The sequence below is a fragment of the Anabas testudineus genome, chromosome 6 (genome assembly GCF_900324465.2).
Source record: "Anabas testudineus chromosome 6, fAnaTes1.2, whole genome shotgun sequence".
NCBI lineage: Eukaryota > Metazoa > Chordata > Actinopteri > Anabantiformes > Anabantidae > Anabas > Anabas testudineus.
Window position 1 is genome coordinate 21,088,873 of NC_046615.1, and position 15,230 is coordinate 21,104,102.

General features: G+C 41.8%; 1 protein-coding gene across 4 annotated transcripts in view; it reads right to left on the minus strand.

The window, feature by feature from the left end:
* Positions 1 to 1,255: 1,255 nt before the first annotated feature.
* Positions 1,256 to 15,230, minus strand: part of kif21a (kinesin family member 21A) — a 36,835-nt gene continuing 22,860 nt past the window's right edge. The window contains exons 17-34 of one of the 4 annotated variants that reach the window (XM_026365071.1): positions 15,075 to 15,143; positions 14,815 to 14,960; positions 14,527 to 14,671; positions 14,204 to 14,398; positions 13,978 to 14,079; positions 13,589 to 13,754; positions 13,036 to 13,056; positions 12,276 to 12,333; positions 12,096 to 12,150; positions 11,802 to 12,004; positions 11,065 to 11,190; positions 8,004 to 8,140; positions 7,387 to 7,561; positions 6,587 to 6,751; positions 5,973 to 6,090; positions 5,545 to 5,715; positions 5,014 to 5,213; positions 1,257 to 3,327 (exon numbers count right to left, since the gene is read on the minus strand). In XM_026365071.1, coding sequence (XP_026220856.1) covers positions 3,237 to 3,327; positions 5,014 to 5,213; positions 5,545 to 5,715; positions 5,973 to 6,090; positions 6,587 to 6,751; positions 7,387 to 7,561; positions 8,004 to 8,140; positions 11,065 to 11,190; positions 11,802 to 12,004; positions 12,096 to 12,150; positions 12,276 to 12,333; positions 13,036 to 13,056; positions 13,589 to 13,754; positions 13,978 to 14,079; positions 14,204 to 14,398; positions 14,527 to 14,671; positions 14,815 to 14,960; positions 15,075 to 15,143 — 2,343 coding nt within the window. In that variant the 3' untranslated portion in view covers positions 1,257 to 3,236. Of the gene's footprint in view, positions 3,328 to 5,013; positions 5,214 to 5,544; positions 5,716 to 5,972; positions 6,091 to 6,586; positions 6,752 to 7,386; positions 7,562 to 8,003; positions 8,141 to 11,064; positions 11,191 to 11,339; positions 12,005 to 12,095; positions 12,151 to 12,275; positions 12,334 to 13,035; positions 13,057 to 13,588; positions 13,755 to 13,977; positions 14,080 to 14,203; positions 14,399 to 14,526; positions 14,672 to 14,814; positions 14,961 to 15,074; positions 15,144 to 15,230 lie in introns of those variants that run through there. The other 3 variants (XM_026365073.1, XM_026365072.1, XR_003299120.1) reach the window with 3 other exon arrangements.

Genomic DNA, 15,230 nt, shown 5'->3' on the forward strand with positions numbered 1-15,230 from the left:
CCTCAGCTGACAACTACACACTCTCAACACTTTAACATTCACATCAGGCGGCCGGTGATTGGTGCTGCCTGTCAGACAGTCCTGCAGATTTATGATGGCAGACCCTGATGTCCTCCTGAGTGGTTCATTAGGCATCTCAACAAACTCGGTACACGAGTGTTCTCACCGGTTTGTGACAACATTCACTCAGGAGGCAGTTTGTCAGGAACAGCTAGATAAAACAGATGCAATCTAATCCAACAGACCATAAATCCTCCCTTCATGAAGGCGATAATGTTCAGTTTTTGTTTGTGCAGTTTCAGAGAAGGGTTGATTCAACTGTATGACCATTTTACACTGAAACAAGGGGGCATGAACACCAAACGTTTATTACATATACATCAACTGAAATAATCAGATCAAGGGAATTTGTGGAATAACTGCTAATAAGACAGCATAAAAATAAGTGAGGTAAACGTAAGTAACCCTAAAGCAACAAGTCATTTGTGGACTAACTTACGAATGGTTGTGCTTTTCAGTGCTCATAGCAGGTTGCTTATAACATTAGGAAGCCTGGATTTCTCCAGGCAGCTTCATGTTTTGTGTTAATATCATATTGCAAGTTTGTTGGAAAAGTAAAACACTGGAGCAGATTGTCAACGCTAATGACGAGGTGATGTAGTCAGAATTTACATGGTGTAAACAGATTTCTGAGGTGGTGATTAACGGTGGATCACAGCTCTTTTTTGCATCAGGCCTCCTGGTGAGTTTGTTGTCAATGGAGAAACTAAACACGAAACTCTTTTTCCCTTTTTCAGCCAAAAAATAGACGGATTACTTAAACTGCACCTGGTTGGTCCTGGAGGTGCTGCTACTGCCATCTTGTGACTATTTTTCATCACGTCTGATATGTGAAAGCAAATAAAACAGATTTTCATGAAATTGGACATTATGAAATATTCTAGTGTATAGTTGATTAAAAATGGTTTGTAGAGTTTTCTAACTTTGGAAAAGAGCACAAGACAGATCGGTTTAGAATTCAAGTACTACAGTTTATAATGAAACCCATATCACAGTTGTGATTTAGGAATGTTTGGTTTAAAGATTTCATTGTAAAATATGTTTTTTAATCTTATATAGGTACTCAGGATTGTATGGTATGTATGGTTTCTTAGCTGTTTATGAAATACAAATGTGAAATTATTCTTATCAGAGTGATTTACAAATGATGACAGAGACACTTATTTAGGTGTAGACCGCTTTATAAGTCTGATTTGTAATGAATGGAAAAGAACACAGAGCTGCTTGTTTTTGACAGATGGCATTTATTCTCACCAGGCATCTGACATTAGAATTGCTACAGAGTCCGCCATTTGGGAATGGCTACCAAAACTCTGGAGGGGAACGCCCAGGATCTGTGTAACAGGGACAGCATAACAAATAGAAAGAAAACAAAACTAACTGTAGGCCACTAAACATAACCCATCACTTCACTGGAGGGAAATTCTAGTCTTTTTGGCTCTCGTGTCAAACTACACTCAAATCCGTGGTCCCACAAAACTAACATTCAGTCAGACTTTTTTTTAGATACATTGTTTACATACATTAGATATGTACTGGAATAATGCCAACAGCTGCTGTTTCACTGAACATTCAAAAGTGACAGCACACAATCGCGACAGACAGATCAGTTACATCAGGGAGACCACAGGTCTCCAGGAAGGCCCCACAAGGATCAGAACTGGAAGATGGTTATCAGTCGGCATGGTTAGGCTCACGGCGCGAGTCTGAAGGCCCCTCCTCTCAATAAACAATACTATTACATACAGTATATATACATACATATTTCTACGGTACCAAGTGGACCTCACCCGGAGTCCATGACAAGAAGCCCTCTTACAGGGATGAAGGAGGTGAGCACAGGACGTAGCAGCATGTCAGTCCGACAACGACTCAGTAGTGTAGATTCAGTAAGTGTTAACAGCAACGTGAAGAGTGAACAGACGTTCTTACATAGAATTAAACAGACAAGTGTAGAATGTCCCAAAACGGTGAACCTGCCCACATTTAGGAGGATTAAGTACACACCAAAGACTAACTGTGTCCATTTGTTTACAAGTGCTCAAGAGTTGAAGGAAGAGTTTGACCTTCTGGAAAATGTGCTTCTTGTTTTATGGCACAGAGATAGATGAAATGTCACATCTGTATGATAGATATCACCACCACTAAAACACATTCATTAACACGTTTGTTTAATCTGTAGAAAAATCTGAATCTAAATGCTAAGTAAACTAAAACTGGAGCTGGAAAGAGAAGAAGCCCAGTCATGAAACACCCATTTCTACTATTATGATTTGGGACTGATTAAACAAACTGGTAATTAAATTAGCTTTAGGGGTGCAGACCGGTACATAACTTTACCTTCAGACAGAGCCAGACTATTTAAGTTTCCCATCTCCAGTCTTTCTGTTAAGCTAAAGCTGTATCCTTAACGTTAAGCAGACATCTCATCTAACTCTCAGCAAGAAAGCAAACAAGCATATTTCTCCAAAACGTCAAACAGAAGACAAAGTCTGCACAATAGTGGACCCCAATCTTAAACAGCTGCAGGAATTGAGAAGGCAGGAGCACAAAAGCAGGATAGGGATTTAAGGGGATTAATGATATGTCTTCACATAAGCTAAAGCCACTTCTAATATTTGGGGAAGGAAAGGGGAGAAGACAGAGAAACAATCCCAAGAAATCAGAGAACTGGGTTGTGAAGACCAGCTTCCAACCCATTATCTCTGCCTCCTGTTTCTCCTCACACACAACTTCGTGTCTATTTTACTCTAATCTCACAAACCAATCACTACTAACCTTTTCTGTAAAGGCTTCGTATCCTGGCACTGCACTGAATGTATGCTAAGATATTTTGTTTTCTGTGTTCAGGTCTTAATAAGCTTATTCTGAGTTCTAATAATGATCCACGATGAAGAATTGTGCACAGTGCAAAAGAGACTCATTAACAACAAGGTGAACTAAATCTGATTTAAAGGCTCTTGAAGCAAACGGTCTAAGAAAAGAACTGTGTTTCTCTTGAGATGACATTACTTCAGTGTTTCCTCTTGGCTCAGTCATAAAGATTACACGGCATGGAAGTATGTGATTTGGGAGTCGGTACAGAGCTTCTAAAGTGAAGGGTCAAAGCGCAGGGAAGCAGCATCAAAGGATGCCGTTAGTGTCCTTCCAGACAAACCCAGCAGGGGGCGCTACGTTCAGTTACTCGCCACCTCGTCTGCATTGTCAACCGCCTCTAAAGAGCTGTCCAGTCCACCACGTGCACGCCAGATCTTCACTGTGCGGTCACTGAAAGACAGGAACAGGAAGGGAAATTCAAATCCAGATGCTCACTCACTTGGTTTGATGCCATGATTTCTTACAAACCCTCTTTCTTTAGGATTAAATCCAAAGTCCTTTAATTAGCATTCACCTTCTTTTCAAACACAAAATAAAAAATACACTGCCCGTCCCAAAGATTTTCAATGTTGTTCAGGTCTGGACTCTGTGGTGGTCAATCCATGTGTTAAAACAAGGTGTCATGCTCCCTGAACCACGCTTTCACAATTTCAGCCCGATGAAAACTGACATTATCAACTTGGGCTATGTCCGTGGCATCACGGAAGAAAAACTCCATTGATGGAATAACATAGTCATTCAGTATATTCAGGTGGCCAGCTGACCTCATTCTTTGAACTCATATCGTTGCTGAACCTTGACCTGACCAAGTGCAGCAGCCCCAGATCATAGCACTGCCCGCACAGGCTTGTACAGTAGACACTAGACATGATGGGTGCATCACTTCACCCTCCTCTCTTCTTACCCTGATGCTCCATCACTCTGGAACAGGGTAAATCTGGACTCATCAGACCACATGACCTTCTTCCATTGAACAGTTCTTAACCCAGTTTTAGTAGTTTCATCAATCTCCTTAGATGTTTTATTTGATTCATGTCAATAATTTGTCCCTTCTGAAACAGATGAACATCTTTTCCACGACCACAGGATGTGTCTGCAGACGTGGTTGTTTAAGAAATGAGAAGCTACTCACTGCATCAGTTAGGGTTAAATAATCATACATGCAGTAATTATCCAGTGGGAGGCTCTTACCTATTTGCTAAGTTAAATCTAGGTGGTGACTCTTTTTTTGGACGGGCAGTGTATCAATGTCCCTCTCATGTCTGTGCACACAGCTATTGATCTTATATTAGCACAAAGTCAAGAAACAGGGAGCGAATTTTGTCCTGAAACAGCTGAGATTGTGATTTTATACAGAGAAAAATATTGTTAGTTGCGGCTCAAAGGCAGTGAAATCTGCCCAGTAGCATTGGTAAAACCATTGTTTGACATGCTGTATGTTTAATCTGTACAAAAGAAAATGTACAAACGACTCAGAGTGCAGAGTGATGCATCTGTTTCCTGGAGCCTTATCACTGAAGGCAGGCAGGACTCCAGCAGAGGGATATTGATATATGTATTTTACATATAAACTACTTTCTTTAAATGTCATCTCAGGACTCATCTATCCTTTAAGTTCTTTTACTGATACATGAGACGTGGGTCGATTTAAGCACCTTTCATTGACAGCCAGTGTTATTTTCTAACCGCTTATTGATTTCTTTCAATTCCTGCTTTACATTGCTAATATGGAACACGATCTGATTGATTTGATGTTTTCAACACAGGAATCCACAAGGATGGGAGGTAAAACTCACAAATACTGTAAATTTAGATAATGAAAATAACATGAGTAGCAACTAATTCTTGATTAAAGCAATGATTTCACAGTAAACCACAGCTGATGGGCTTTTTTCAGATGCACATTGTGAGTTTTAGTTTTTGTTCAGGAACATATTTTGCTGTATATAATCTGAAAACCTTTACTGTACAGTACATGGAAGTACAATCATTTTAAATTTCTTTCCTAAAATGAACCAACGCACAGACCTTAGAACACAGAGACAGAAAGTGTGAGTGTGTGTGTGAGAGACTGACTCTGAGGCGGTGAACAGATGGCTGCTGTTGGTTGAGATGCTGTTAATGGGGCTCTCATGACCCTTCAGCTCCCCCAGGGTCCCCAGGGTGTCTGTGTGCCACAGCTTGAGCACGCCACCTCTGCAGCCGCTAAGCAGGGCCGGGGATCCAGGGACAACACCCAAAGCACAAACCCAGTCACGGTGGGCGTTTGGGACTTGCTGTTGGAGAGAAGGACAGAGAAAATGATGATGATTGACGTAAACCCTTTAAAGACGATTTTCATTCAAATGTTTTAACGTAAACACAGGAAACAAGTCTGTTTCCTCTGGTCTTTTCAATTACGCAAGAAGTTTTATGTGCATGGCTAAAACACAAAATGAACAAGTGAATGAATACGAGACAATTATTCTTCAATCAATTTGTATATTTAAATTTTTGAAATCCAATGTTATCATTTCATACTTGGATGAAAGGTTTCCTCATTCACGAGTCTCCTCCATCTGCAGTGTGTTTGAAGTGTATTTAAATATCATCTCACTCATTCAGTACCTGCAGCAAGTCTTTGCGGTCCAAATCCCACTTCTTGATGCCGTTGTCTCTGGAGCCGCTGAAGAAAATGTCCCCCTGCACCACTAGTGATTCAATCCCGTCGTAATGTGGCGGTTCAAAGTTGTGCGTAGGGCTGATGCTCCCCAGAGAACCTTCAGTCACGTCAAACAGCTGCAACAGACAGAACAATACATAAAGTATTAACAAAGACAAAAAGGCTGTTCAACTATTGTCAAGGTAATAATACTACAGTGGGTTAATGCTGCACAGTTTGTGGTTTAGTACCTTCAACAGTCCTTATATTGTCTTCCTGAATGCTGACAATATATCATTCATCATAGTCATGTTTGTCTTAACTGGAAACATCATATTGATTACAGTGTACATGCTGAAGTAAACACAGAGGTGATGGATGAATGGAAACCAACCTTGACGTAATGATCTTTGGAGCCAGTGATCACCAGATCTTGGTTGTTTCCAGACTGATCCACAGTCAGACACATAACTGGACCGAGGTGGCCGGTAAGTTTTCCAGTGGATGCAAATCTGAAAGAGGGAAGGACAGTTAATAAACACCTGATTCAATCGTTTAGATCGAGTCTCTAGATCTATCCCACTACAATCCTACTGTAATATAAATATATGAAGGACAGAGAGTCACTGAGGTTAACTGCATAAATAATCTACTCATAAAACTGTTTCTGAATGAAGTTTAAATGATGATGTGTTGGTGTAGGTCGTATTCACTCGCTGTTATTTTAATCATCCAGACGCACCCTCTGGGAAAATAAAAAAAACTGTTGATAAGCAACAAAGAGGCAATTTATTAAAACTAATACCATCTGGTTGTCAACGACGGATGACAGCTTGCGATTGGATACTTGTCATGTTTTCATACTGAGCTGAGTCTTCAAGCGTGCAGTGAAGAGAAACTGGAGTTGCATTATCTCTTGATGGTGTAAAGACACCCCTTACCACAGCACAGTCCCACCGTCTGGGGTGTTTCTGACTATTTAAGTAGTAAAAAAGTTCATCTGCTAACCTTCTCAGATCCCAGACTCTGACCGAGTTTCCTGCAGCAGCATAAAGAACAGTCCCGTTGGGGTTGAGGGCGATCTGGTTGATCTGATTCTCTCCTGCTGGGATGGTGACTGTCCGGCTGGTGTTAGACGCACATGTGTCCCCAATGTTGACCTGACCAGAGGATCTGAAGACACATGGAGGCAACATGTCCGAATCAGCATCACATTATCAGAGATGAGAGGTAGTGCGTCCTGTTTGAAGGTGTGAGTGACTTTAAAGGTCTGAATACAAGATGTGGGACTAGACTGAACTTGTAATCTTGTCAAAATTCCTGAAGAATTAATTAATAACTGCTGCTACTTCAGCACAGTCTTAGAATAGATCAGCACAACAGATGTAGTGTTGAACCACTGACAGACACTCTGAAGCACACTTGTCAACTTTGAAGGCTATATTTTAATTTAGATATAAGAATTAGGAATTCATTTAAGGTTCTTCGTTTACAGACACATCTACTACAGTATCTAAATTTGTACATATATTTTGACAGATTTATAAAAGAAATGTGTGCAGCAAAGTGTGAAAAGAGCGTGGAGAGAAACTGCCAAACAAGCAGTGAGTTCAATCTGCATAAACAGTGACGTATTTAACTAAACCTGAACTTCTTCTATCTCTCCACAAGCTTTATATTAATAGTACAGTAAATAAAGTATAATAACATAATCAAGCCCATAACGTGGCGAGTTTCTGAAGAAACAAGATTAGATAAAAAGGCATTAAACACTGTAGCCTAAAATCTACTGAGACAGTCACACTGACGTTAATGTGCGAATGCACTTGGCCGAGTCCCGGATGTCCCAGACTTTGATGTAGGAGGTGGAGACGGTGAAGACCAAGCTGGAACTGTAGCGAACTGAAACCACGTTGTTGGGGTGACCAGCCAGGGACATTATCTCCTGACCCGTCACCAGATTCCACACCTTACAGGTTCGGTCTGCAGGAGGACACAGTGGCTTTCATCTCTATGACCATTGATTACATTAACAGAAATGCAGGGAGGGTGCTGAGAAGAGGATATCTGCTTAAGATCAGGACTGACCACAGTAGAAAACAAAGAGCCAGCTGACTGCCTACACATTTACCACAATATACAGTATTATGTTTAAATGTTCTTTGATGATGGAGTCTACTCTATGAACAATGTCAATGTATTTCATCACCCCATTTATCCACGTACTGTGCTTATGACAATCTTAATTCATGCCTGTCAGGTTCTATTAGCTGTTATAAAACAGCATAACAGCGTGTCAATGTGTAATAAATTACCAGTGCTGTAACAAGGTGACATGCAAGGAATACTGATGAGCAAGAGAAGAGTTGGAGTGAAGGAGGGAGGTGTAGGAAAGATTGGAGGAGGGAGGACGGCGGGTATTAACCTTTGGATCCGGTGAAGAGAAGGTCATCGGTGCACTCGACACAGAGAACAGCTTTACTGTGTCCCTCTGCCACATGGACACACTGCAATGCTGCCGCCCGGCTGCTCTTAGTGGAGGGGACTGGGTTAATGACACCCCTGGAGAAAACACACACACAAACACACACACACACACACACACACAAAAACAAATATCATTATCACTAACTGCAGTCCAGCAGATATAACCTTGTGTAATAACGTGAGTGCACCACAGATTTTAATGACACCCATACAACCAAAGTCATGCACAGCATGCAGCCTCTGTGGTTGATTAGCACAGTGCTGCAAATCAAAACTAGAGAGATGATAGTCGAAGGAGCAGAAAAAAGACAAGACAGCTGTGAACGGAGACGTCCCTGACTGTGCTGAAGACGCCAAGAATCAAAAAATACCCACAGATTGTACATCGAGACGCTTCTTTTCCAGCTCGTAAAAGATATGAACACTCGAGGAAACAAAGACTAAAGAGTATCACTGGGAACGAGCAGTGTGCGATCAATGGCATCACAGGAACCCTGATCAATCACTAATTGACATCTGATAGTTTGATTGTACAATTACTACTTTCTAACAGCTGCTTTCAATATCACTGCTTTCATTAACCAGCACTGTCACCAGGAATCAGGAGTGTGGGATGTGGGAGAGAACCCCGAGAGGCTCCAGCTACAGGAACTGTCTGACACCGTTTTTCCACCCTGCTCCTACAACCGTGATAAAGGTTGTGTGATCTGTTTATGATCAGAAAAGGGTGGAAAGAGTCACCTTTGCTGTGTACACCCGCGGTGAATATTTAGTGAAACAGGAGACAAAACAACAAATATTACTTTGGTACATCGGAGAGAAGAGGGGAGACAGAGCGGAGGATGTGGCTGGAGGACAGGTGGAGGCATCCATCCTTCCTGGAGAGGGAGAGAGTACTCGCTATTCCTGAGAGCTGATTACTGACTAAAACCAACTACTTCATGTAACAGGATGCAAAAATAATAATCAATATATTAACAACCGTACCTTGATAAAGCGACAGAAGTTGTTTTTTTTTTGCAATTGACTACACTCAGCTGCACGTGTGCTTCACATCTACGTTAAAGGAATTATCTAGTGTAACATGGGACTAACATTCACAGTACCTGAATACTGGGAGCAAAGCTGCTGCTAATGTATGTGCAACGTCGTTCTCCTACTCTAAACTCACTCTCTGGCAGGAGAGTGTCAATTGTACTTATGTCTTGTTCTTACTTATCCTGCAGGACGTGTGCAGTTTTCCCCACATAACCCGCTATATGACTAAATGCAGCATTGTGGTTACTGGGACTAACGAGAGGAGGTGCTGGGCTGCTCTTGACTGGGCTGTGAAGGAAGACAGCAGGGCTGCCAATTAAGCTGCGGAATAATTAAAGTGTGTGCTAAGCTGTTTGCACACTGCTGGCAGAAGTGTGGGAGGACTGCACGAAGATAGAAGGGAGACGCATATGCTGCATTCACGTCATAGCAGAGAAACTGTGAGGATGGTTCGACTATAAAGTGATGATCTGAAGCCATAAACAGGGACGGTGCCGAGGTGTTTTCATGCAAAATTCATGCTAGTTCTGTCCAGATATGTCCAGTCATAGCTCGAATGTAGGTTCCTGCCTCAACAGGAGTCCAGCATGAGATTTCTTTTTTATATTTTACACTTGTGTGTTGTTTTGCAATAAGCTCGTAAACTTCACCAACATTTTACCTTCTCATCTGTATTTCCTGGTTCACATGGAAAATTGTAAGCCTGAGAATAACATGCTGCACGTCATGCGTCATGTGTGACTGACGGTCAGTCCAGTTAGTGCTGATTTTTCCACAGTGAATGTTGGACTGTGCAGGACTTATTCCAAGCGACAAAGATACAGAAGATTTGTGAGCAGGAGGGATTTTAAGCATAACTAGATACAAAACTGAGCTGCACACCTCTAGTTCAGGACACGTTACCACACCTCTTGTTGAAGCTCAGCGAAGTTATAGTTAATGGGTCATTGTGTTCTATAATATACTGATTGTGGCAGCAACAATCCTGTTATATCGACATGTTTTAATACGTTTGTGTGTTGTCTAAGTAACTTACAACACGACGCTTCCACAGTTGACACTGATGTCGTAGTTTTGGTATTAAAATAAGATTAAGATGTACAGTAAGTGACACTAGCGTAGTTTACTTTATGTTAAGGTATCTTCTATCAGCCTAAATGTAATTTATCTAATTTAAATATAATGCTTGTTGCACCCCAGGAAAAAAACAATAGAGATGGAAAATGAAGAGTTGGATTCGTATCCATTAAAAATGTCACATTTATCCTGAGGGGGGTGACAGAGGAAATGCCATGTTGTAGCCTGAGGGGTTTATTCTATGCTGCATCTAGGTATCCTAATGGTCAAAACACACAGCATGTAACTGGAGCATCAGCTATTCTGACGAGGGACTCGAATGAGAATTCTCATTCTCTGGATTTATGTCCATCTTTATTATTTACTGTGAATAAAGACTAAATGTTGCAAAAACAAAATGTCCTCATGTTAATGTTTTGCAGAAAGCGAAGCGGAAGGATCACTTGTCCTAAATACTGTGATTTTATTGGCTAAAGAAAAAGTTTTTACTGCAAAAACACCACAGGAAACCTTGTTGTGTTTCATTTGTAGATTAAACATTATTTAATTTCGGTACTGGTCTCTTCCTGTCTCATTTAAAAGAAAGACAAAAGAAAGAAAAGAACGGTCAAGTACAATGTTTATCACGAGCAGATCAGCAGCAGAGGGAGTGGTTAGCAAGTTGAACACTGAATTTCAGTCGCAACTAAATTTAAATTAAATTCAGCATAGAACTTGGCAGGTTTGAAGTTACCACACCAGACGCAGAGCAGTTTTATTTTAGTTGAGACCACATGCTTCTCCAAAGCAGGAAACCCAGAGAAGATTATTAGTAAAGTTCAAGTAAAGGTGTTTTTATTACTTTTGTCGGCTTTGCAGCCACAATCTCGGCAACAAGCTCTTACTGTTTCATCTCCTTGATCTTTGCCCTGTCGGCCGCTGCTTGTGGCTTGTCATACGTCTTCCTGCGAGAGAGGGGGGAAGGCTCTGGAGCTCTCTTTTCCACCCCTGATGAGGTTCTGGAGCCATAACTGAGCGTTCATTTTCAACAATTTATGCACAAACAACACAAAGACAGTAACAAAAATCATAATAAAACAACAGAAGGGTGTAAAACTAACACAAATAATGGCAGCAATTGAGAGATGAGCATACAGAAGACACATAGAAACACAGTTACCTGATATTTAAAGTCCCAAAAAGTGGAGGTTCCTTTCCAAGCTCATATGAAATCACTAATTAAAGTGTAGAGTTTGTGCTAAACTAAAATACAAATCTAGGATTTTATTTGCTGGTGGATCGCTGTCTGCCAAGGCTCATTTCACACACAAGTCCATGTGCATTTAGTTTTGAAGCATGGCCAGTTTAAAGCTATAATAAGCAATTAGGAAGGCAGTTAGGTTTGTGCAGGGTGAAGTGATAAATAAGCCAACCAAATGTTAATATTGGTTAATTTCTACATGCTTTTACCTCAGAGGATTCACCAGTTGGAGGAAGTTATGGACATTTGGTGTAAGGACGCACATGAATATTATGAAACCAAACTCAGTAAAGCAGAGGATGACGCAGCAACATCAAACATGCAGCAAAGGGAGAAAGTAGCAATTAATGTGTTAGCAACGAGTGCCAAGCCTGGACTTACATGCTGCCCATTTTAGAGGAAAAGCCGGGGGAGAGAGCTGTGTAGTCTCTGACTGATGAGCCTGACGAATCCACGTCTCCTCCCCCATCTGGTGTTTCAGCTAGCGGCAGCATCGGGCTGGAGAAGTCTGCAGTGGGCATGTCAGCAGCGGAGTCACTGTTGGCGTACAGCAGCTCCATCTGAGTGGTGGTTCTTCTACGCGCCTGCGGAGCACAGAAGTGACAATAAAGACTGGAAGTGGAAATATCAGAGTGTATGACGAGAATGAGGCGTAAACGATAAAGGTTGTTTTACCTTGTTTCTGGTTTTAGTCTCGCCACAGATTTTCACAAGATCTGATGCCAAAGTGCTGAAGGAGATAAATAAGATCTACATGTGAGTATAATTAACATATATGTTTCTGTAAAAAAACATATATTAACATAATGTGTGACACTGTTTCAAAGTGTATTTTGACGTAACACGGATCCTTACTTTCCATCTGCTGAAGGGCTCTGAGCAGACTCGTCACTGCTGCTATCGTCCCCGTTTTCTGTCAAACGAGATCAATTAGTTATATTAACATCGTGACAAAACCCTCTTTGCTGAGACTAAGATGTACGTACCACTCCTAGCATGTACACCTTACCTACGACTATAATAATCTATCATTTTGCTCACTCGGTTTTATTAAATAGCTGTTGTGAATGGATGTTGAACATATGAACAACGGAAGCTGATGAGGGCAGTCTCAGCACAGCGCCATGCTGTTTTATCGACAAACAGAAACTTGGTCTTCACTGAGGTCAGATCGAAAAAGGTGAGAGGTCAGACAGAAGTCAGGTGGGGAGGAACTTTTAGAGAAGTATGAGCAGGTTGAGGTGAAGCTGAAGGCCAGATAAAGAAAACAAGGTGGAGAGTGAGGAATCATCAGTCCACTGCTTCCGGTGTGCTCAGCTGACCGACAAGGTCCAAACGAGCTAAAATATCCATGATGTACAGTTCCTGTGGAAGGGTCGGGGGGTTAGCAGGGTGCTAAAGCATGTAGGCTGTAGCTCATGGTGAGCTGGGAGGGGAAAGGGAAGGAGGATGAGGGGAAAGGGAAGGCAGAGGTCAGCAGAAAGATGGGGTGAAAAGCCTGGTTGCATTGCACCTCATGCACCTGTTCATGTTACGTTTAGTTAGTTTTCCAAGTGCAAAGGGAAGGAACCATGCGTTTGTAACACAGATTAGAGACTAATATGGTTTCACTTACCAGCCGGGACGTTACCTAGTTCTGTAAAAACAAAAAAAATAATAAAAAGAAAAAGAAAATGTGGGGGAACAGAAAAAAAGCAATGCACAAATCAAAAACACAGTCCCCCGAAATCCTAAAAAAACAAAACGACAAAAGAAAATAAAGTGCAGCTACAGCTAAACAGAGCATCCTGCCGAACAGAGGCCGATAAAAACAAGAGGAAGAGCTTTACAACCTTTTTTAACGGTTGTAAACTCAACTCTACATCCAACAGAATTATGGGAGGTTGGGCAAAATGATTAACACATGATTCAAGTGAATTAGTTCAGCTTCTATTCAGCAGAAGGCAACAGGCAAGAGCATCTCAAAAGGCCCACTCATGCACCTGAACAGTAACCCAATCCACTTAATGAAAGGCCGAGCTTAGACAGAGTATAATCTGAGTCCCAGGTTTACATAGTCTGACACTACTGAGGCGTCCATGAGGTGGACTGGGTTCAACAAGTGGTTGATCTGTGTCCTAGTCCTCATCTTCACTTCTTACTTCACCCAAATCAGGACAAACTGTTACCTTGCAGGGCGTTCCCCAGCAGGGCGTCCAGCTCCGGGTTGAACTCGGCCTTCTCCTTCAGCATGTGAAAGAGCAGCTGGTTCTGTGTGGCGCTGGTGATCTCCGTCTGCTTCAGTCGGCCCTCCATCACCTTCACCTGAGACTCCCTCTGTGCTGCCTGCAGACCCTAAACATGAGATCAGATGACTCATGTTAAAGTTGTTGTAGTTGTTTTTAATGGCAGTATCTTGTTTATATGTATGTTCTCTATTAAACAAATGAATACATGCAAAGAAACACCCATCCCTCTACCATCTGCATCTTGGTTACTGTCTTGTTTACTTCTTTACATGTTTTAATGCAGTGATATGCAGACACTGTCGTCATGGGGTCATTATGAGAGCTGGCACCTTGTTTAAGGCCATTGACATGAAGTGATCGAGCAGGAAACGAGCCTCTGCCAGGGTGCAGGAACCAATCACAGCAGAAACATCCACTGTGTCACCTTCCTCCTGTGAAAAAACAGAATGATTCTGATATTGTAAATGAACAAAATACAAATTTCTATAGAATGGAATAATATAAAAGTCAGGACAATAAGAAACTTTCACTGTTATATTTTAAAATCTTTCTCACCTTGGTTTCTTCCATCTGCATGATGTTGGCCTGGCAGTCTGCAATGCTGTCATTGATGTAGTCAATGTTGGCCGTCAGTGCATCCACTTCTTCGTTGAGGGGAAGCATGGCCTTCTCTGCGTCTGGCCCTTCTCTGACCAGCCGGTCCCTCTTCCTGATGACCTTCTCTTTACGTTTGGTCAGCTCCTCCCGTTGCTATAAACACAGACAAATAGTACAGAACAACTTTTTAACATGTTCATTTCTGCAGATTCAATTCTCAAACTCCTTGTTATTCAAGGTTTTAACCTTCTATATAACCGTGTACTGCTGCAGGGCTTCACCTTCAGGAGGCGGTTCATGTCGGCTTCCATGTTGGAGATGGTCATCCTCTGCATGATGACGTCAGAGATGCGGCGCTCCAGAGACTGCCACTTGTTGCGAGCCACTCTGGTGGAGTAAACGCCCACAGTTCGCCTGTAAGAGGAACTGAACACGTGCACGATCAGTCAATAATGTTACTGATGTTAATTAATTAAATGACTTATCACATTTAAAGATATTGTTCTATGGCCTGACGTGTTCTAAGGCTTTGCTTCTTTGCCTCTCTGCAAACCCAAACCCTTACTCACCGGGTGCCGTTGGGAGCAGCGTTGCCGGAGGAGTACATGCGTCCGGACGGGGGTCTGTGGGGAGAGTCCTGTGCTGGTTCTGGGACAATGACTTTCCTTATGACCTTACCTGAGGTGGGCCTGACCTGCCTCCTCAGAGCTGTCACCTAATGCACAGATGTTAAGAGACGCTTTTACCCTGTTTGTCTTTGATTGACAGTGATTTTCTCTACATTATGATTTTATACCTTTGATACCTAGAAGTACACAAACTAACTCACCTCCTCTGTCTTTCTCCTCAGGATGAGCTCCTGCTGCCTCTTCTGAGCCTCCAGTAACTTCAGTTGATGCTGAGCATGGAAAACATTTGCCATATCAACAACATTAGTTAAAGATAAAGTATAAAGGTTTAAATTAATGGTACAGACTAGGTTTTA